The sequence below is a fragment of the Buteo buteo genome, chromosome 2, assembly GCF_964188355.1.
Source record: "Buteo buteo chromosome 2, bButBut1.hap1.1, whole genome shotgun sequence".
NCBI classification, from domain to species: domain Eukaryota; kingdom Metazoa; phylum Chordata; class Aves; order Accipitriformes; family Accipitridae; genus Buteo; species Buteo buteo.
This window is the reverse complement of record NC_134172.1, coordinates 38,185,447-38,205,382: the sequence shown is the minus strand read 5'-3', so window position 1 is coordinate 38,205,382 and position 19,936 is coordinate 38,185,447. Positions and strand designations below refer to the sequence as shown.

At 48.7% G+C, this 19,936-nt stretch overlaps 2 protein-coding genes across 3 annotated transcripts; both read left to right on the top strand.

The window, feature by feature from the left end:
- The first annotated feature begins 3,466 nt into the window (after positions 1–3,466).
- On the top strand, positions 3,467–7,331 carry HOXA11 (homeobox A11). Of its 2 annotated transcripts, XR_012653598.1 has the most exons (3): positions 3,467–4,290; positions 5,784–6,101; positions 6,325–7,331. XR_012653598.1 is itself a non-coding variant. In XM_075051308.1 (2 exons), exons 1-2 carry the CDS (start codon positions 3,612–3,614, stop codon positions 6,014–6,016), a joined length of 912 nt encoding a protein of 303 aa, XP_074907409.1. In that variant the 5' UTR covers positions 3,467–3,611; the 3' UTR covers positions 6,017–7,331. The 2 variants fall into 2 exon arrangements, 1 of the variants encoding a protein (XP_074907409.1); XM_075051308.1 differs by having other exon boundaries at positions 5,784–7,331.
- A 6,878-nt stretch (positions 7,332–14,209) lies between these two features.
- On the top strand, positions 14,210–19,320 carry HOXA10 (homeobox A10). Its single transcript, XM_075051300.1, has 2 exons — positions 14,210–16,423; positions 17,808–19,320. Exons 1-2 carry the CDS (start codon positions 15,589–15,591, stop codon positions 18,080–18,082), a joined length of 1,110 nt encoding a protein of 369 aa, XP_074907401.1. The 5' UTR covers positions 14,210–15,588; the 3' UTR covers positions 18,083–19,320.
- The last annotated feature ends 616 nt before the right edge of the window (positions 19,321–19,936 follow it).

Sequence of the window (19,936 nt, the reverse complement as noted above, 5' to 3'; positions counted from 1 at the left end):
CAGAGCTCCCAAATTCAGAGCGGTTTTACCCTCCCTAAATCCGGCCGAAATACATGGGAAGGCGTAACGAATGCATTTTGCTTCTCCAAACGAAATGCCTGCCTTTGTTTATGTTGTTTTCAGAGAGGTTAGCGAGGGGAAGGCTCGATTTTCCCCCTTCCTCAACGCGGAAGTCCCAATTACTGTATTAAAAGAGCAATTCAACATTAGACCAAATAATCAACATTGATAATTGTGCTGAACACAGCAACTTAACAGCAGGCTCCCTGCAATTACCCACACATTCCGGGGCTTTAAGCGTACATTATCTCTGTTTCACTTAACAGCAAATAAAGCAGAGAACAGCCTGTGCCTTGGGTGTCTACTCGCTCCCAGACGAGCTGCGCCCCTCGCAGCCTTCCCCATCACCCTCCCCGCTTGCTCTGCAGGCGGGACCGGGAGGCATTTTGGGGTCCCCTTGCGTTGCAAACATGCTGGAAGAAATAGGTTGCTTGGTTGGGGGGGGGCACAGCTCGAGCCGTTCGAAAGCAGGCATCGGGGCTGCACGTGTGCATGCTGTGCAAGCACACATATGCCCAGCCACACGCACACCCACGCACAGGCACACACACGCCTACTGCCAGTCGCCCCCTCACCCTTCTTGCCTTAATTTCCCTTTGTTTCCCAGAGGCAGCCCCGACCTCTGGCACGGCGGAGCCTCGCACGGCGCCCCAGCCCCGGCTGCAGAGAGGAGCGGGGAAGAGCCCCATACAAACCTGTGCCAGCTCTGCTCCCCATTTCTAGCCCCAAGGTTTGAAATTTATTGAAATGCACGAGGGGGGGTGGGTGGCTGCAGTGAGTCCGAGGAGGTGGCGTCCCGCGATTAAGCGTTGGGCAGCTCTGTCATGTCTGCTCTGACACAAGCTGAAGTTGACTGCCAAAGTGCTATAAAACCGCAGGTCAGTCTAGAACTGTTTTCGGTTCTCCTAGACGCGCCGTGTTCAATTATAGCCTTAAAAGCCCTAATACAAGTGCAAGAATTTGTTTGCCATCACACAGAGGCGGGGCGAGGCTCTGCAATGGTGGCGCCTTTGTTATCTCAAAGTCACTGAAATCCTTATACATTCCTTTTTGTTTGAAGGCAAGGGTGTCTGCGTGTGTGCAGGGTGTGGGGAGAGGTTTTTCATCGACGGAATTGAAGGGGGGGGACACACAGAGGGAAAATAAACAGTGCTAGGATACCAAAAGAGAGCTTCCGACCCCTCAACCCCACCTCACACACACACCCCCCCCGCAAAAGCTAGAGGGGAAAGTAAATGCGAGCAAAAGTATAGCGTTAAGGAAAAAAGCCAACCAGAGCCCTTGCACACACCTCCCCACCCCCCCAAGATTAAAAAAAAAGAGAGAGAGGGAGAGAGAGGGAAAACCCCCAAACTCTTTTACAATCCCTAAACGACGCTGCAGTCTTCTGCTAGCGGTTTTGACGACGTGCAATCTCTTTCCATCCACTTTCTAGCAAATATGTCAAGCTGGAAGATTAATTCATTAATTTCAAGTTCAGCTCGCAGACATGCAGTAAGCGTACGAAGTTCTTGCAGCAAACCAAAATAAAGAGTTCATTACAGGGATACGTCCAGAGCATTTGATTTGTGAACGGTAACCCTTGTAAAATAAGAAAAAGGCATATAAACATTAATGCTAATAAATTAGTTTACTCCACTACAAAGTAATTACTTGATAATATTGAATTTACAGCTTGAATTCAAACGCAATAGTTAACTATAATGTAGGGAAAATACATAATGAGAATATTTTCTCTGTGCACAACATGATTAGATTTGTTATTGAGTCAGTTACGATAAGCTAAGCAATAAATAAACAAATCGATGTTGACATTTAAATACCGAAGATCTCCAGAATTTACTAGAGAACTTTCTCCGGATATATAAATACTTCTACAGCATTGCAGAGGAAGAGGGGGGAAAATCCAAATATTCTTTCCCTAACATTTTCGTTTCCCTTCCATTAGCCTCCAAAGTCCACGGGGGCATGGATCTTGAACTACGTCTAATTTCCTAAGAGCACCGACTTCACAATAGCCTTTTGCCGTTCTGTTTTTCTATTTTGATGAAATCCAGCCGGAACCCAAATATTTCTTTTCTGAAATCGAGCATCAGAATAGCAAAAAAAAAAAAATTTTTCCGAGAGCCTAGGGATGTCCGTGCCTCAAAAGGTGCTGTATTCTTTGGCGTATTTCTCTGTTTTCTTTGGCTCTGCTCATTCGGTGGGGTGTGCATTTTTATTGGCAGAGAAGTACTTTTTAGGCTCTGCCCTGTACAATCCGCTTTCTATATCATCCCTTTCATGCAACAATAGTAAAGTTTAACCACGTTTTTGAAATAGGTCTCCCTGGGTCTCAGCCTTCAGCGACGGTATGAAGCAAAAAGGAAAGTATCTCGGTACGGCAAGTTTGTTCCTAGAGGTTAACAGTATGTCAAATAATTTTAACTAGGCTTCTGGCAATTAAACTCGGAGTATTTGTCAAGCCGGGGTAGCCCAACATCCACTGGTTTTCCAAGCATTTAGTGGCAGCGGTGAGGCGGAGAGATCGGCAAACCCTCTCTAGCTCCGTGGTCTGCAATTTAAAGGGCTTTCTGGCGTTGCGAGTGAGGTAAGGGACGGTTTGGAGGGGGTGAGGAGAGAGAACCTGCGTCCTGGGAACCCGACATTGTTAACTACCTCCAGTAAAGCTTGGCTGAAGCCGCGCGGGGTATTTGAGGTTAATATGTAAGTAAGGGAAGGAAGACACTAAGCGCTTCGGAAGTGAACATGAATGCAAGCATGTAATCTATTCACCATGAAAATCAGTACAGACTTGACCCTGGCACATTCTTCCTAGTAACGTTTCCAGAAAAACCCTGCGGGGCGAGGGCTTTTTTTTTTTTTCCCCCCCTTTTTTTTGCGAGGGGAGGGGGGAAGCCCAAACCGCACCAAAACAAACTAAAAAGTAAACACCCCCCCCCCAAAAAACCCAGCACACCAAAGCCCAGCAACCCCCCCCCAAAAAAAGAAAAACTCCCCCAAAGCCCCCAAACGCGGCCGCTCTCTTCAGGAGCGTTTGCTGCTCGGAAGCAGCTTCCCAGAAGAAGCCGTGCCCGCATCTCTCCTGTGCCCTCCTTCTCGGAGCCTGCCGGCGAGCCGCCGAGCGCCCCAGCGAGCCCACGAACAAACAGAAAGGTCTCACCTAACCCTGGGGGGGGATTGCTAAGCCTCTCTACTCCAGAGCCAGTGGGTGCCACGGGCCGGGCGGCTAAGTGTGGGGCAGTGGCAAGGCGGCTTTGTGGCCCCCCGGGCTACCCCCCCGGCCGACCTGCGCTCGGCTCGCCCTTAGGCGCCGGCGACGAGCTGTTGCTTCCCCCCGCGATGGCCACAAAGGGAGCGGGGCCCGGACCCGCCGCTCGTCAATGTCAACGTCGGGCCACGTGACCGCACCTCCCTGCCGCCGCCGGGGAGAGCTTTCCACGTCAGCTTACGTCTCCCCATCTCTTACTTCACGGATCTGCTTCAAAGAGGCAGCTGCGTTAGAGAATCATGTTAAGCTCAGCTAATGCGGAGAAGCCGAGGTAGCCCTAATGATGGATTTTGATGAGCGTGTTCCTTGTTCCTCTAACATGTATTTGCCAAGTTGTACTTACTACGTCTCGGGTCCTGATTTTTCCAGCCTCCCTTCTTTTTTGCCCCAGACCCCGTCTTCTCGCCCTATGACATACTCCTACTCCTCCAACCTACCCCAGGTCCAACCTGTGAGAGAAGTTACCTTCAGGGAATATGCCATTGATCCCTCCAGTAAATGGCACCCCAGGAACAATCTGCCCCACTGCTACTCCGCAGAGGAGATCATGCACAGAGACTGCCTGCCTGCCACCAACACTGCTAGCATGGGCGAGATGTTCGGCAAAAACACAGCTAACGTCTACCACCCCAGCACCAACGTCTCCTCCAATTTCTATAGCACGGTGGGCAGGAACGGGGTCCTACCCCAGGCTTTCGACCAGTTTTTCGAGACGGCTTATGGCACGGCGGAAAACCTGGCCTCGGCGGACTACCCGGTAGACAAGAGTGGCGAGAAGGCGCCCGCGGCCGCCGGGGCGGCGGCGGCGGCGGCGGCGGCGGCGGCAACTTCAAGTTCGGAGGGCGGCTGCGGCAGGGCGGCGGCGGCGGCGGCGGAGAAGGAGAGGCGGAGGCGGCCGGAGAGCAGCAGCAGCCCCGAGTCATCTTCCGGCAACAATGAGGAGAAATCCGGCAGCTCCAGTACGTATAAAGGCAGCGCCCGAGCGCTTTTAGGAAAGGCAGCTTGAAATCTAGCGCACCGCCGCTGTTAAATTTTTATATGCTGTTTTATAAGCATATAAGGTTTATGAAGGGCCTTTAGATTTCCCCCAACAAAACTTTGTTATAAAAGGCGAGATCACGTGTTTAGTGCTGAAATTGGCCGTGAAATACCCACCGGGCAATGGATGCCTTAAAAAATTTTTTTCTTTCTCCTTCCTCTCCTTTTTTTTTTTTTAATAATAATAAAAAAGAGCTCTGTGGTCAACTCTCGAAAATATAATAACGTACGTTCGGTGCCTGTAAATTCGGCAAAAAAAGGAGATCCCGACTCCTTTGATATCAATGTAATCCAGTGATTTTATAAAAGCCATGTGTTGCACCAGAAGTCTAGTTAGGAGCTGAATTCAAAGCCTTCGCCGTTTTAACGATTGCACTAGAATAGCGTTTAACAGATAAAGTAGCCGCCTGAACTGTAGCAATATATTAAAAGAAACAAATTAACCTAAAGCTGGCCTTTTTGTCTAAAGGAAGCCATTTTACTAAGGCACTGTGGCAATTACGTGTTGCCTTCTGTCCAACAGTTTGTTACTTACAATTGTTATTCAATCTGTCAAAGTCTGATTTTTTTATGTGGACTTTTTAAAAGGCGAAGCTCGTACACGGCTCGGGGAAAAAAATACCTCGACAATGAACTGTACCAGAAAAGGAAGTTTTTAAAGGGATAGCAGCTACGTTTCGTGTAAAGAGCTCCTGAACCCTGAAACCTTTTATATTCTGCTTAATGAACTTTAAAACCGTAAGAGCTAATCGAGAGGAGAATACCTCGATGCGGTGCAGAGCGTGCTTTAAAGGAAGCCGGCGGGGGGAGGATGAGGCGCCTCAGCCCTGGGCTCAGGGGCTTCTCCTCCGCTGGGGACGCAGGGCCGGGGTTAGTCTAGGGAGCGAGGGCGCGATCCGAGCGGGCAGGGGCTCGGGGAGGGCCGGGCGCTGGGTCCCCCTGCCCGATGCCGCGCTGCCTGCTGCAGGCAGCCAGGTGACGGCCGCTCCCTGGGCAGCTCCGTGTGCGCGGCGCCCCGCGGAGCAGCCTACAAAGGCTTTCCTCCAGCTCGGGAAATCCGCAGGACCCCCCCCCCGCCACCACCCCTTCCTCCGGCCGCCCTCCCCGCGGAGGCGGCGAGGCCGGATCCCCGCGCCTCGGCGGGGGTTTCGCCCTGCCCGGGGCCGCCGCGCTGCGGGAGCCGGGGGGTCCCGGCCGGTCCCGGGGGGTCCCGGTCCCAGGCTGCCCGCACCCGCCAAGGCGGAGGAGGGCTAGCGCCCAGCCTCGGACCTGCCAACGCCGGCCCCGGCGCGGGCAAAACGCGTCTTTTTCACGTTAAGGTGTTTTGCCTGAGTGCCCCCCCCCCGCCCCCCGCCAGCCCCCGCCGCCGGCCGCCGCCGGGTCTCAAACGCTTCTGCCTTTTTTCGCTCCACAGGTGGACAACGTACCCGTAAAAAGAGATGCCCGTACACCAAATATCAGATTAGAGAGTTAGAAAGGGAATTCTTCTTCAGTGTCTACATAAACAAAGAGAAACGCCTCCAGCTCTCCCGAATGCTCAATCTGACCGACCGCCAAGTGAAAATATGGTTTCAGAACAGAAGAATGAAAGAAAAAAAAATTAACAGGGACCGATTACAATATTACTCAGCTAATCCACTACTTTAAAACTCACAGCGTTTTTTCAAGACGAGATTAAATTCAGATTTCGCCCTTGACAAGGTCAAGCCACGGGGTTACGTGGAGGAAGGAGGTGTGTATCTGACGGGACTAGAAGAATCCAAGGTTTTACATACATGTAAATCTCCTCTGGAACTTCAGTGATGGGGTTTTATATACACATATATATATATATGCGCATATATATATATATTTACATATCAACTGGAAGCAATTTGATTTCGACACACATGGCATCCATTTCTACACGTGCACGTCACCTCTGAGTGCAAAATCCATACCTCTTACCTTTCCAGGCACTGCGGCTCACCCTGCTACCGCTTTCGGCAGGCACAGGCGGGGACGGCACCTCTCCGTCCCCGGACTCGCCCACCCCCGGCCCTCCCTCGCCCCTGTGCTGCTGCGGAACAGCTGGCTGGAGACTGCCAGGTCGAGCTCACCCAACCAGGACCACTGCAGAATATAAACTCTGAGAAATAATCTTTTGTCCTTCCTTAGGGGGAAATGTCTAGGTTAGAGGCAGTGCTGCATTGCCCATGGGTTGGAAGGGAGAATTTAAGGGAGGGGGACGCACACGCAGAATTAAAGGGAGTGTTGGGGGGGGGGTGACATGCCTACACCTTCCCGAGGCCAACCGCGAGCAGTTGTAATATGGATGTAGTGATGGTTATGATAGTGTTTCCTTTGGGGGTGTGGGGAGGGAGAGGGTAGGGGGAAGAAAGAGAACTAAATGAAAGACTTAATTATTTACTTTTAAAAATCAGGTATAAATTCGCCATATATCGTAAAGAAACAATCACTGAAAAAAAAAAAGATTTAGCAAATTTTAATTAGCTCTCGTTTTATTTATGACAACTGACTAAGCGTTGCCATCTTTTCTGAGACAAATCATATTTAAATACTAAATATAAAACGGCAAAAAAAGTGTGAATTTCAGCGTTTTAAAAGAAACAACTCCATAAAGGAAACTAACCTTCTGGCTTCTGGCTCGCAAACTTTCTTCAGGAAATACCTGTGGAGAACGACAGTTTAGCAAATACCACACAACACTTAATTGAAACTTGGAGTTGTGCAATGCACTAACATTGGATCATTAAAATAACTCGATCGCATGTTCGTTTAAAGGTGACTAGTGAGGAGTTTAAACAGAAGCCAAACAATGTAAATATGGTAATTTTGTTGTTGTCTACTTTAAATGTCACGAGCTCTACTTTGTCGCCCAGTCGACGTATGCAAAGAATGGAGAGTTGTTCGGAGTTATTTTAAATATCTATAAATATATATATTTCCCTGCAGGAACCAAAGCGTGAAAAAAAAATGCAATTAAAAAAAAAAAGAAAAGAGAAAAAAAGGAAAATATTTAAAATTCTATATCAGTTTACAAAGGATACGGTGTTCTATCGTTAAGGTAATTTGCTGTTGAGAATATCTGAATGTATATTTCATACAGGAACGGTGTTTTACAAGACTTGTAAATAATAAAAAAAGAACCCATGACCTATTTTGTTCGAATGCTTTTTTTTTTCCCTCCTTTTTTTTTTTTTCCTTTGGGGCTAAAGGGTGTGGGATTTCTTTACATGTGCAACAAAGTGGTGATAAGAATGTTTTTTGATTAATAAATTTGCCAAATGGATGTAAGTTCTTTGACATTGTTCACAAAATGCAATATCTTTATATGACATCACTGTTTTCACTATGTATCATCTATATGTATATACAGTTTTCTTTTAATATGCGAAAGTATTTGGTTGCATGTATACAGTGGAGCAGCGCACAAGGAAAATAAAAAAATGGAAACTTTATATTTTTACTCTGGTGTTACGTTACTGCATGTTCTTTTATCCAATGTAACTCTGGGACCCGAAATTCCTCATGACCTTGTTCAGTCATTTGGGGTGAATTATTCATCTTTTGTGAACTTCGCGGTTAGATCTTCTACTCTGGAGTTAACAAGTGAACCTAGGCTTGTTCAAGCATCGTTTCAGCGGGTCACAGGAAAAGGAAAATTAAGCATGTTCATAGCTCACTGTGTGTTAGGCCTTTTCCTTATCCTACCAACGCCGGCAGGACAAGGTCCTATGCTCGAGGGTTTGATGTGACATTGCTGTTTGCTCCCCGCCACATGTGTCCAGGAGAACTGCTCGGGAAATGTTTGTGGTGTCGGTAGCGTTTGGGGCAGATTTTATAAGCCCGGCACCAAAGGGAAGGTCCAAGCCAGCTGATGGATCTGGCCAGAAGCGTGAGAGCCCTAAGAAAATGGTTGTCTCTGAAAAAAAAAAAAAAATTTAAAAAATCCGCATGGCGGTGTGGTGGAAATGGACTGTTTGAAATTGTCCTTGATCTCCAAGGCAGGGAGGGGGTGGACTGAGGCGGGCGGGGGGGCGAGGGGGAGGAGGACTGGAGGGAGAAAGTTGTGGGGGGAAGAAAACCCCAAACCCCAAACAATAGCTGAGACAGGAATGTGCTTTGGGAAGAGTGTTTGAATCTTTAATGTTGACCCTAATCCTAATTGGGAGAAGAAAGTACATTCTGTTTTCGTATTGTTTACTGGCTTTGAACTTCTGTATTGCTTGGACATCACCCATAACCTTGAGGTGAAGGACTTGGTGACTTTGGGCCTTTGTTGACAACCGCCACCCGGCCAGACAACGACTACCCAAAGGAAATGTTAAAAAGTGTGTGTGTGGGGGGGGGGGCGAGTTTGTTTGTTTGTTTGTTTGTTTGTTTGTCTAGTATGCAAGGGGGAATACCAGTTAAAAGAAGACAGACAGATGGATGGGCTGTGGGAGCAGGACAGAAGGACGGATGGAGAGCTGAATGGCAATGAAAGTTAAGCCAGCAAGCTTCCTTTCCTGGTTAAAAATTAACTGGCATTCATAGCCAATCCCAGAGACAGTTAAACCATGGAGTTTCTCCGCTCGGGGTTTTGATTTCCTAGCCCAATAAAATCGCATCCTCTGTGTTGCTGTGACAATGTGGCCATAAAAAAGTGTCCGTGACTCGTCCGCTCGCCTGGACTGAAATGCATCCCTATAAAGGCAACGGAGCTTCGCCAGGAGGTTTCTACACCGGGAAGGTGAACGGACACTGCCCTCCCGCCGCCGCCGGCCGCCCGCCCGCCCGCCGTCCTGCCGCGGGGCCCCGCGGCAGGACGGCGGGCGGGCGGACGGCGGTGGCGGTGGTTTTGGGGTTGCTTTGCCACAAGATGGCGATCTTCAGATCAATGTCAAAGCCGCCCGGGGCGAGGGGAGCAGCCCTGCAAAGGAAAAAAAAAAAAAAAAAAATCTTGGCCTTTGTTCATTTTGCATCCCTGGAGCCGCACGGGTAATTATTGCACTTAACCGGGCTCCGCGTTACAAAAAGGCGCTCGGGATGCCGGGGGGGGAGCCGCTGGGGCTTGTCGGTGGAGTTAAAATTTCCTAAAAATTAGGAAATGCGCGAAGGTAAGTGTTTTATACGTCTACCCTGCGTGGAGAAGGGCGAGAAGCGTGGGGTGAGCGGAGTGGTACCTAGCGAGCTGGGGTGGCCCCTGCCCCGACCACTGAGCACGACGGAAAAAGAACCGTAGGGAGGGGAAGCGATGCAAAAAGTTGGTGATTATGATGTGAAATAATATAGAAGGGACTTTCTAAGTTGCAGCTGACCTTTTATTTTCTCTTCGTAAAGTTTTGGCCAGCCGCGTGGAAAATCCACGTTATCTGGAAATATTTTTTCAGAGTAACTTGTAGCTTTCTTCCAGTTATAAAAAAATTGTAGCACTGGAAATATTATGAAACTTGACATTTATGTGTGGAACAGTAGGTGTCTTCAATCAAATAGATCTATGGCAACGCAGAGTGCAAATGACAGACAATTCTGACGGTCTTATTGGACTTGAACTGTAGTTTAGTTGGGGTCGTTTGGTAACTTTAAAGGGTAGTCGTCTTTGCAGCTGGACACAGATTGTGGTAAACAAGTTTTGACACACTTATGCTAAAAACTATTCATGTGATTGCATATTAAGTCAATGTTCGTGCAAGACCAGATTTGGATTTCCTCTATCTATCTATCTATCTATCTATCTATCTATCTTTCTAAAGCAGCACATGGGCTGTAAACAAACAATAGTCACACATTCTCATGTGCTCAGGGCTGGTCTGGGTTGTAGCTTTGAAACTCTATCCTCGGTACGAGTATCCCTAACTCCAGGTTACTTTTCTCGCCCATAAAAGTTTCACATGTTTTTGTTATGTCTCCATTTGAGAAGGGCGGGAGGAAAGGTGGTATTATATGGGGGAGATACTGGTTTGGCTACATATTTTAATGCACATGTTTCTTGGGAGAGCGTATACAATTTTAAAATATCTGTCCGGGGGAAAAAACAAAACAAAACAAAACAAACAAACAAACAAACAAACAAAACCCACCAGGGGTCATTTTTTCCTTGGTCTTGTATGTAAAGTAATGCAACTTGCCTGCAGTATTTTTTGAGAAAGCGCCCTTTAAAATTGTGCTTCCAGGGAACTGTTGCAAGTGTAGTTAAAAGCACATGCTCGGTCGGCAGCGAGCAGTTTTTAGATGATTATCGGAACCTATCGATTTCATCAAAGATGCTCCATTAAAAGCTCGGGGACGTTGATCTCTTTTGACCTCCCCTCGGCAACGTCAGGACGTGAGAAGCCACGTCTCGGGAAGGAGCAGGGCGATTTGAGGGTCCCTTTGCAACATTTCATTTTACACCAGTCAAGTTAAACTCAGCATATTTGATCAAATATTTATTTTTCCCCTTGTTGTTTCCCTGCCCCATTCAATACTCGGCTGAATAAATCAAAGGGACCTCAGCAGCAGTTAAAGCGCCCTCTGGTTACGAATTGTTTGCTGACGTCCGCGGTCATAGGATAATATTTAAAAAAAACAAGCTTGTTTCTTACAATAACTGTTTATTATTTCACATGATTGGGGTTTGCATGTTTTGGAGGGAAGACGCGAAGCCAACTTAGTGTCTACACTGTGTTTAATTAATCGTGTACTCAACTTCAGCTCACATACCACATCCAAACCCCTGGGAGGCTTTTTCATAAGCTCTTTGGGTTTGTGTTTTGTTGGTTGTTTGGTTGTTTTTGTGTTTTTTTTTCACAATCTTTTCATTAAATGCTCTGAAATCGAAACTTCAGGCCAACGTGTGTGTCTGAGAGCCAAGTTATACCGCAACCAAAAAAGATATTTGTATATGCATCCAGATCTTATTTAAAAGAAAGACAGCTACAAAAAGGGGAGAAGGGATACAGTTTCAAATGCTTAATACAGCTGTGCGGCCCATCTCTAGCACTAGAACGGGTACACTTAAAAGACGGACTTGAGTATGTAAGATTTTCCCGACACATAGATAACCCGATACCGTTGTTGCTTCTGCACGGTGTTTGGGGCTCTCCGGACAATAGAAAGCCCCGTTGTTCTCGCCAGTGCCGGAGGAATGGCGATGAGATAAAGCCCTAATGAATTGGTTTGGGTGTATTTTGTCTTGCCGCACGCTAGAATTCGGAGCTCGTCAGAATTACTTGCAAAATATGTTCCTAATCCAAATGAGTAAAACGATACACATATACTATAAAACATAGCTAGGAGAACAAGCCTCCGGATGGCTGGAATAAAATTAAATCTCAGCCTAATTTTTAACAGGATAATCCGCCAAAACAAGCCAACCTCCTCCCCCACCACCACCAGGGTGAAAGAATTTCTAGTAAAGATAAAATTAGTGGGGCCGTCATTTGTCACCTAACTTGGCACAGACACAGTTCCTAAACCTCCTGTTTGAAATCCGCCTTCTTTGGAGCAAATCCAGAAGAAAAAAAAAAAAAGAAAAGAAAAAGAAAAAAAAGGAAAAGAGGAATCTGGCACACACGCACGTTCCTGACAACTGACAGTTCCAATATTAAATAACTATACCCTGATTGCATTAATTTTTGGAGCTGTATAAAATGTAATCCACGGCTGTATCCTCAGACAGGCGGCGCATGCACTCCTGTAACAGCCTACAAGGCCATTTACGTTTTCACAAATTGCAGTTTGCCCGTGTCTACAAATAAAAGCATATTTTAATTAGCTCGCAAAATGCGTCTCTGGATTAACAGCGCTGATCTTTTGGGTTATACGGGCCAATAATAAAAAGATAAATCACGGTTTAACACGGTACATTTTGAGATTTCCAGTCAGAGTTTGCTTAGGCTGAGCTGTCGTTTTTTATTTATTCCCTTTTTGTTTTTAATTTTAGTCCAACCAATAAAACGGCTTAACGACGCTATTAATGCATCTATTATATTTTTCTTAGATCAATAAAGTTTTATTTTGATAGTTTTGTCTATGGACGCCGTGAATTTAGATTCTCCGCGAAAGCACCTTCTCGCCGGTTTTGATATTTATCAGAATTTTATTTGCTCGGTTTTATAGACCCTCGGATAGCTTTACTTACAGAAGTAGAATTAAAAAGAAAGTATTTCTCGTCCCCTGGCGTCCACAATATTCTTTAAAATTTCTTTTAAATAGGGGTTAAGCTCCAAGGGACACATTGTTAAGCGCTGGAAATGCAGTAGCTACACCCAGCGCATGCCAAATTAGCTCACTTTAGTCAGAATTGACCATTATCTTTTATAGTTACGAATCAAGTGAACATTATTAGTTTTACTTCACTGGGTTTGATGATGCTGGTTACTATTTGCCTTGGCCTTGTTAGCGATTAAAGAAAGCGGAGATAAGGCAGCGCCGAGCTGAGTTCATGATCTAGACGGAGTCAGTGCCTTGACCATCACACCGGCACCGTTCACTGCAATCCACACAACCGCACACGGCCTCGCCGACGGCAGCTCCCGCAGGACCTGACACCGGGGGGCAAACCCCAGCCCTCTGCCGCAAAACCTACGAGGGGAGGCTAAAGAGAACTTAAAACCTTCCGAATCATCCCTGGCCTCCGCGCCTTTTGTCTGATTTCCCTGCCTTAGCTTGCAGACAGGGAGAAGAAGCCAACTCCTGTTCCTTCCGATGCATTTCTAGTCGGTTTAGTCCGGCTGGCGAGGACTGCAATGTACTTTTATAGGCCTTCACCCCCCCCCCCCCCCCCCCGTTTAATCCAATTTTTAAAAGGGAGCTGCTTATTTTAAAAACAGCTTTGGAAGGATTTCAAGTGTTGCTCCTCGGTTCCGTACGGCTTTTAGGTTTGCAATCCATTTCTATTTAATTTGGCAAATGCAAAATAAACATACCGCAAGAGCAGACTTCCCCGGAGTAATTTTTATACCTGACTTGTGTAGTGAAATGTATTTGGAAGGCGGCGTTGGGGCTCACGTTTCATTTTATTTAGATCTGTATTTATAAGGCTAAGCCTATTGATAATAGCCTTCCTGTACACCAGCCAATAAACCGGTGCCTTATACGGTATTAATTTTGTTAGCAGTGATATGGCCCTCGCAGGAATCTGATAAGGGTTTGTCCATCGCCCATTAACACATCGCCGGGTTAGCCGGGTTGGGGAAGTACAAACAACATTACAGGAGGAAACGAGGGGGGGAACAAAAAAACTCGAAGGGTTTCTATAGGCTGTGGGATCTACCCCTGTCACCGCATCCCACGGACCGGTCAGAAGGAAGCCGCGCTGGGATGCTCGCCCCGTCACACCGGAAAAAGTCAGACGCCTTTCCGTACAGCTTTTATGGGTACTGCGAAGTTGTAGCAGCCTCCCTGCCTGCCCCGGCGCTTCCAGCAGGCGCGGAGGGAGGCCGGGGAGGGCCCCGCCGGCTCGGCTCGCCCGCGGGAAGGGACACTCGCCTCCCGCCGCAAGGAGGGACCCCTCCGGGGGAATGTCACGCCGCGGAAAAAGCATTTCCTCGGGGCAGGCAAGGGCTGCGGGACGAGGCCACGTGGGGCTTGACAGATCCGTGGGGCGGGGGGGGGGGAAAGGGCCTCCCCAGCCCCTGCTCCGCGCTGCTCCCCGGGGCGCTTTGAACGCCAAGGGTAGGCGCCGGGGGATGCGGGGCTCCGGGGGATGCGGGGCGCCGCGCCCGCCCCGCCGCCAGCCCGCCCGGCAAGGCAGCGGCCCCGCCGCCGCCGCCAGCGCCCTCCCGGGCACGGCAGCCGGGTGCCAGGCGGCGGCTCCGGCCGGGGACGGCGCTGAGGGCCGGCCGGCAGCCGCTCTCCCCCGCCCGGCCTGCTGGAAGCGGAGCCCGGTCGGCCGCTGCTGCCCCGGGCGGCGTGCGGGAGAGGGGAGCGATCCCTGCTCCGCAGAGGTGGGCAGCCAGTGCTGGGCAGCCCCAGGCGCCCCTTGGGCTAAAGAGCCCTTGGCTCCGCGGGCCAGGAGGTGCGGCGACTCCAAAATGGCATGAGCCAGAGACGGTGGAAGTGAAAGCAAGCCATCATTAAGCGCTTCATTAGAAAATCTATCTCTCTCTGCGTCCCTGTCTGTCTGCTATCTGTCTGCTACCTCCGCCACAATTGCATATTGACTGGACAGGGCTGTCTAGTAACTCAGGATTCATCTACTCACTCTTCCTTCTATTATTTAGTACATCGCTTGCGAAGGAGACGGTGCTTTTGAAGAGGCGAAAAGCAAAGGACCCAAATGGAGGGGGTGTGTGTGTGTGGAGGTATAAAAATGATCGCCAAATATAAACACATCAATAAACAGGGTGCGCAGCATCCTGCGAGGATCTATTTGAACTGCTCGCGTCTGGATTCTTTCTGTGGCATATGCCTGGCTTTATATTTTAAATGGTAATCAGACCTCGGGAAGAATCCAGTGTTAACTAAAGCATTAGGAGCTGCAACCGCACAATCAATCCTCCCGGAGTGGCATTGCTCCCTGAGAGATTCTTCAGCGCGGCAGCGAGCATTTTATCTCCAGGAAATTTAAGCCCAGCCTGGCGTCGTGGCGGTGATGTTAGGCTGGAAGCAGCCCCCTTCCCCGGTAGTTTAACGCGAGAGGCACCAGGCCCCTTTACGGTTTCCAATGATCCGTGATAAACAATAACACGTCTTTTATTTCTTAAAAAACGAGACAATCAAATAAAATGAGCAGAGCCTGAGCATAAAACACCGGGCGAGCCTTGGCTTTATTAATTTCGTGAGGCACACAGGCTGCGCAGGGAGATGAGCAGGCGTTGCTGCCGGAAAGCCCAACCGCGGGGAGAGAGGAGCGACAGTAAAAGCTTCATCTGGACACCGCTTCAGCCTAGGTATAATAAACATCAGGACCGCCGGGCTATTTTATAGCGGTGCGTGCGATAAGAGGGGAGCGAAACTTGGAGCGAGCACCGGCGAAGCCCGCTCCTTCCCCTTCCCGGGAGCGCAGCTCCCGCCCAGGCGCAGGCACTCGCCCATGTGGGCGAAGCGTGCGCGCCTGTGTGTATGGAAATCCATATTACACATTAATATACATCTATCTCCCAAATTCAGAGGTCGACCTGAGAGCAGCTCGGTGCATACGAAACCAGACGGGGAGGGGTTGCTGGGGAGGCCCGGGCTTCCATTGGCTGCAAGCGTCTGCCGTGGTGCGGGGGTATCTCTAATCATATTCAGCATGTTTTGCACAAGAAATGTCAGCCAGAAAGGGCTATCTGCTCCCTTCGCCAAATTATTCCACAACAATGTCATGCTCCGAGAGCCCGGCTGCAAACTCTTTTTTGGTAGACTCCCTGATCAGCTCGGGCAGAGGGGAAGCGGCGGGAGCAGGAGGCGGAGGCGGAGGCGGAGGCGGCTACTATCCCAACAGTGGGATCTACCTGCCACAAGCGTCCGATCTGTCCTACGGGCTGCAAAGCTGCGGACTTTTCCCCGTTTTGGGCAAACGCAATGAAGGTACTTCTCAAAGCATGGTCCCCGGCTCGCACCCCTACGTGTCAGGGATGGAAGTGTGGCTAGACCCCCCCCGGTCCTGTCGCATGGAAGAGCCGGAGAGCCAGCAGGCCACCTCGTGCTCCTTCGCGCCCAGCATTAAGGAGGAGAGCTCCTACTGCCTCTATGACTCAGAGAAATGCCCCAAGGGCTCGGCCGCCACAGACCTCGCTCCCTTCCCCCGGCTGAGCGCCGAGGTCAGCCCGGCCGGCGGCGGCGGCGGCGGCGGCGGCGGCGGGGTCCCCGTCCCGGGCTACTTCCGCCTCTCCCAGGCTTATGGCACCTCCAAGAGCTACGGCGCGGGGCCGGCCGGGGCTGCCCCCTTCGCTCCGCAGCCCCCCGGCCGCTTCCAGACGCCTCCATCTTTGCCTCCCGGCCCGGACGCGGGGAGGAAGGAGGACGAGGAGCGCTCCCCCAGCCCCTTGGCGTGCGTCTCCCAGAGGGAGGACGAGACTCAGGCTTCGTCTTCCACCGCGGAGGAGCTCTCTCCAGCTCCGTCAGAGAGCAGCAAAGCCTCTCCCGAGAAAGAGCCCGTAGGTAAGCGAATGGTGATGGTGATGGTGGTGGTGAGGATTGGAAAAAGGAGAGGAGAGGAGAAAAAAAAAAGCGGTTGAGGATCATAGTAGTGGCATCACGATGCGAAAGGAGGATCCCAGCTGCCCCGCGGGGCTGCCAAGAAGCGCTGCTCAGACTGACCTTCTGAACTTTGTAATATTCGGGCATGGGGTTGCCGTAAAAATTAATGTCCGTCCTATAGTTTAAAAACCTTAGAGCCTCCGCTCTGGGCAACTTTAGCCTGCATGCTGCTTAAACGTATAGAAAAACAAGATCAATCTTTCCCCTGTGATGTGAAGGTGCCTACCAGATAACAGAGATGTTTGTAAAGCATCCAAAATAAGCAATAGGCAGTGCCAATAAATAAACCTATTAACGCGGTAAGTTATATTTTACGATCCAGAATGCTTTTCGGAATAACAGCCGCGTTGAAATGTGCCATCTATGAACTGCTATCAAATTAGACTGATGAATGCACCGCGAATATCCTTCAGCGTCTACACTAGATAATAGGGTTGTTATTTATTCATTCGCTTATTTATTTCCCTTTCGGGTCCCCGTGGCAAAAAAATAACTCCCCTTCCCTGGGCGGCAGACTTTTCAGGCTCTTCTCTCCGGCCGCATTTCAGACGCCCTGTTATTCCTTCAGGCGCCCCGTTGGAAAATAATAAGATCAAAACAAAAAACGAAAGCGGAAAACTACTAGAGAGCCAACCCCAAACCACGAACCACTCCGAGCCATCGAGGGATCGGTGTTAACCTCTTTCCCAGCCGGTTCCACTGATAGAAATAAACACCCTGCAACGGGGGATTTTTTTTTTTTTTTTCCCTCGCCCGAAATGGTTGGAAAAGAGAGGGCCGGGGCGAAGCTTCCCGGGAAGGCAGGGGCTGGAGGCTCCCCAGCTCACCTTGTTTTCCACCTCCAGAGCACACTTACAAAGTTCAGATCCGCAGGCTTTGGGGTTTGGGGTTTGTTTTTTGGAAGCAGGTGCCAGGGCTCGGGGGGGGAGGGAAATAAGACTCCAGGCCATTCACCAAGCCGCCCCCCAGCAGCGGTGGGCTCGGAGCGGCCGAGGTGGAGCGGATAAAAGCCTGTTTTGGGGGGTCGGAGATGAACGACCCAGCGGGGCACGCTGCCCTGCCGGAGGCTGCCCGGAGCTTTGTGAGCAGAGGCAGATTTTTGCGGGCGGATCCAGGACCTTTGGGAAACCGCTTTGAAGCTCTCGGTTCCCACAAGGACACCCCACATTCCAACGCCCCGCACGCGCACACACCCGGATGCTCCTTCCACCCTCTCCCCCCCCGCCCCCCAGCTCTTTGCCTCCTACCCGCTGGTAACGTCCCTTTTTTACTTTCTCAAAACTAGGCAATTCAAAAGGAGAAAATGCAGCAAACTGGCTCACGGCAAAAAGTGGCAGAAAGAAACGGTGCCCCTATACCAAGCATCAAACTCTCGAGCTGGAAAAGGAGTTTCTATTCAATATGTACCTGACTCGTGAGCGTCGCCTAGAGATCAGCCGCACAGTCCACCTCACAGACAGACAAGTTAAAATCTGGTTTCAGAACCGCAGAATGAAACTGAAGAAAATGAACAGAGAGAATAGGATTCGGGAGCTCACAGCCAACTTTAATTTCTCTTGATGAACCTATAAACACATCTTTATGGTTTAAAGAGCCAGTATCATTTTCCTAGGCTGTAGTCATCCGCACCTGTATGGATTAACGATTTTAGACGTTCTCAGTATGTCCTTAACCTCTTAAGAGCTACTTTGGGCTGGGGTGGGCTGGGGGGGTGGACTAAAGCCACGCTAATGCACAAAATGCCGTGCGTGAGCCTCCCCGTTTCCTTCAGCCTTCCCCGGGGCCGATTTGTTCCTTTAAGCTTTGAGACACAGAAATACCATTTCAGGAGCTGCAAATATCTTTCCCCCCATCTCTCTCTCTGAAAAGTAAAAAAGTTTGGTTAAAGGCGCATTCTTTTAAATTGTAAGCGGTGTAACTTGGACTGTATGTAGCTGCAGAACGAAGAATTTAAGCCTTGCCAAATTTCTATATATTGGGATCTTCCCCCCCCCCATTTTCCTTTTCTCCTCCCTCCCCCCTTTTTCCTTCGAAAACCAGGACTTACAATAATGAAATGCAGGCATCCTTTAAAAGGGCTTCATGGGAACGGGTGTTAAGGGCGATTCTTTTTTTGCTTTACCTTAAAAGTCAATATTACAGCTTTAAAATTGGCCAGGAAAATGAAATCTCTTCTCTTTAAAGGTATAAAAGAGTTCGTGTTGCTCATGGACTAAATTATGACACTTACCTCTGAATTCCTCTCGCTCTTTCTGGTTGTAGATATTTACTTAATGTAGTTTTGCTTAAATATGTGGAATTAGTGATTTTTTTGTCTATAAATAGCGTTACCGTTGGTAACGCATGACAAGCACACAGAAATTCCCCCTTGAGAAGAAAGTAGTCACTTTTTCCTCACTAATTTCACTGAAAAGTATATATCCTGAACATCAGAAGGACATTCTGAGCCAGAGTCTGAGATCGCGAGGGAGAATATGTTCGTCTTCCTTTATACTGTGAAGTTACATGCATTAAAGGGTCAAACATATAGGTGAAAAAAAAATTTAAAAAGAGAAAAAAAAGAGAGAAGGGGGAAAACTATAAATACAGATATGTATAAATGTCTATTATTATTAAAATGCCGATACTGTTTTAAGCAAATGCATTCTATCGTTATTATAAATGTTAGTTCTAGCTATATCTAGTTCTTACCTTAAATCGGAATAAATTAATATTGTAATGCTGCTGTGCGTGAAAAAAACGATGTTTATGTTCTTATAGAAGAATAAAAAACCGTGGAATGAATCCTTTTAATTTTACCTCTTTTTGTGACTGTTTATCCTCAGGTTCTACTTTATGTCTTCGAGAACTTTTACAACAGGAATAGTTGCCTAAACCCCCTGCAATTACTTTAGGAATCTATTTAAATATTACCTAGACGGTCGTAATTTGTCTGGGCCATATAGCGATGGTGCTCTAAGGTTTGTCGGCTTTTGTTCAGTTTTATGACTTGCTAGTATATCTGGATTGTTGCTGTCTTGAACGAGTGGTTTCAGTTGACTGAGGAGCTGCATAGACTGAGGAAGCAAATTACTATTTCTAGAGGGTAGGGAAACGATTTCTTTTTTTTTTTTTTTTTTTATCAAACACCTACAAGTGTGCGGAGATCTTTAACTCCAGAGGACGGTGACAAAATTGTAGCTTTATTTCAGGGCTGAGAAGAAATCGTAAAGGTGAGCGCATGGGGAGGGGGGGACCCCCAGCCTCGCCTCCCTGCCAGCGGGCCCCTCCAGACAAGACTATTCCCTACCTGGCTGCATGCGGAAGAGCTTATTTCACCCAAGCTGCTTCTTTGCATCCTCCCTTCCTCGCTGCATGTTTAGCTAATGGGGTCTTGCACAAAGGGAAGGGCAAAAGGAGGGCTGGGAGAGGAGC

What these genes read in the sequence shown, in the direction of transcription:
- HOXA11 (XM_075051308.1), top strand. Translation starts at nt 3,612, where the DNA reads ATGATGGATTTTGATGAGCGTGTTCCTTGTTCCTCTAACATGTATTTG. An exon ending in GGAGAAATCCGGCAGCTCCA is followed by an intron (nt 4,291 to 5,783) that starts GTACGTATAAAG and finishes TTCGCTCCACAG; the next exon opens with GTGGACAACGTACCCGTAAA.
- HOXA10 (XM_075051300.1), top strand. Translation starts at nt 15,589, where the DNA reads ATGTCAGCCAGAAAGGGCTATCTGCTCCCTTCGCCAAATTATTCCACA. An exon ending in TCCCGAGAAAGAGCCCGTAG is followed by an intron (nt 16,424 to 17,807) that starts GTAAGCGAATGG and finishes TCTCAAAACTAG; the next exon opens with GCAATTCAAAAGGAGAAAAT.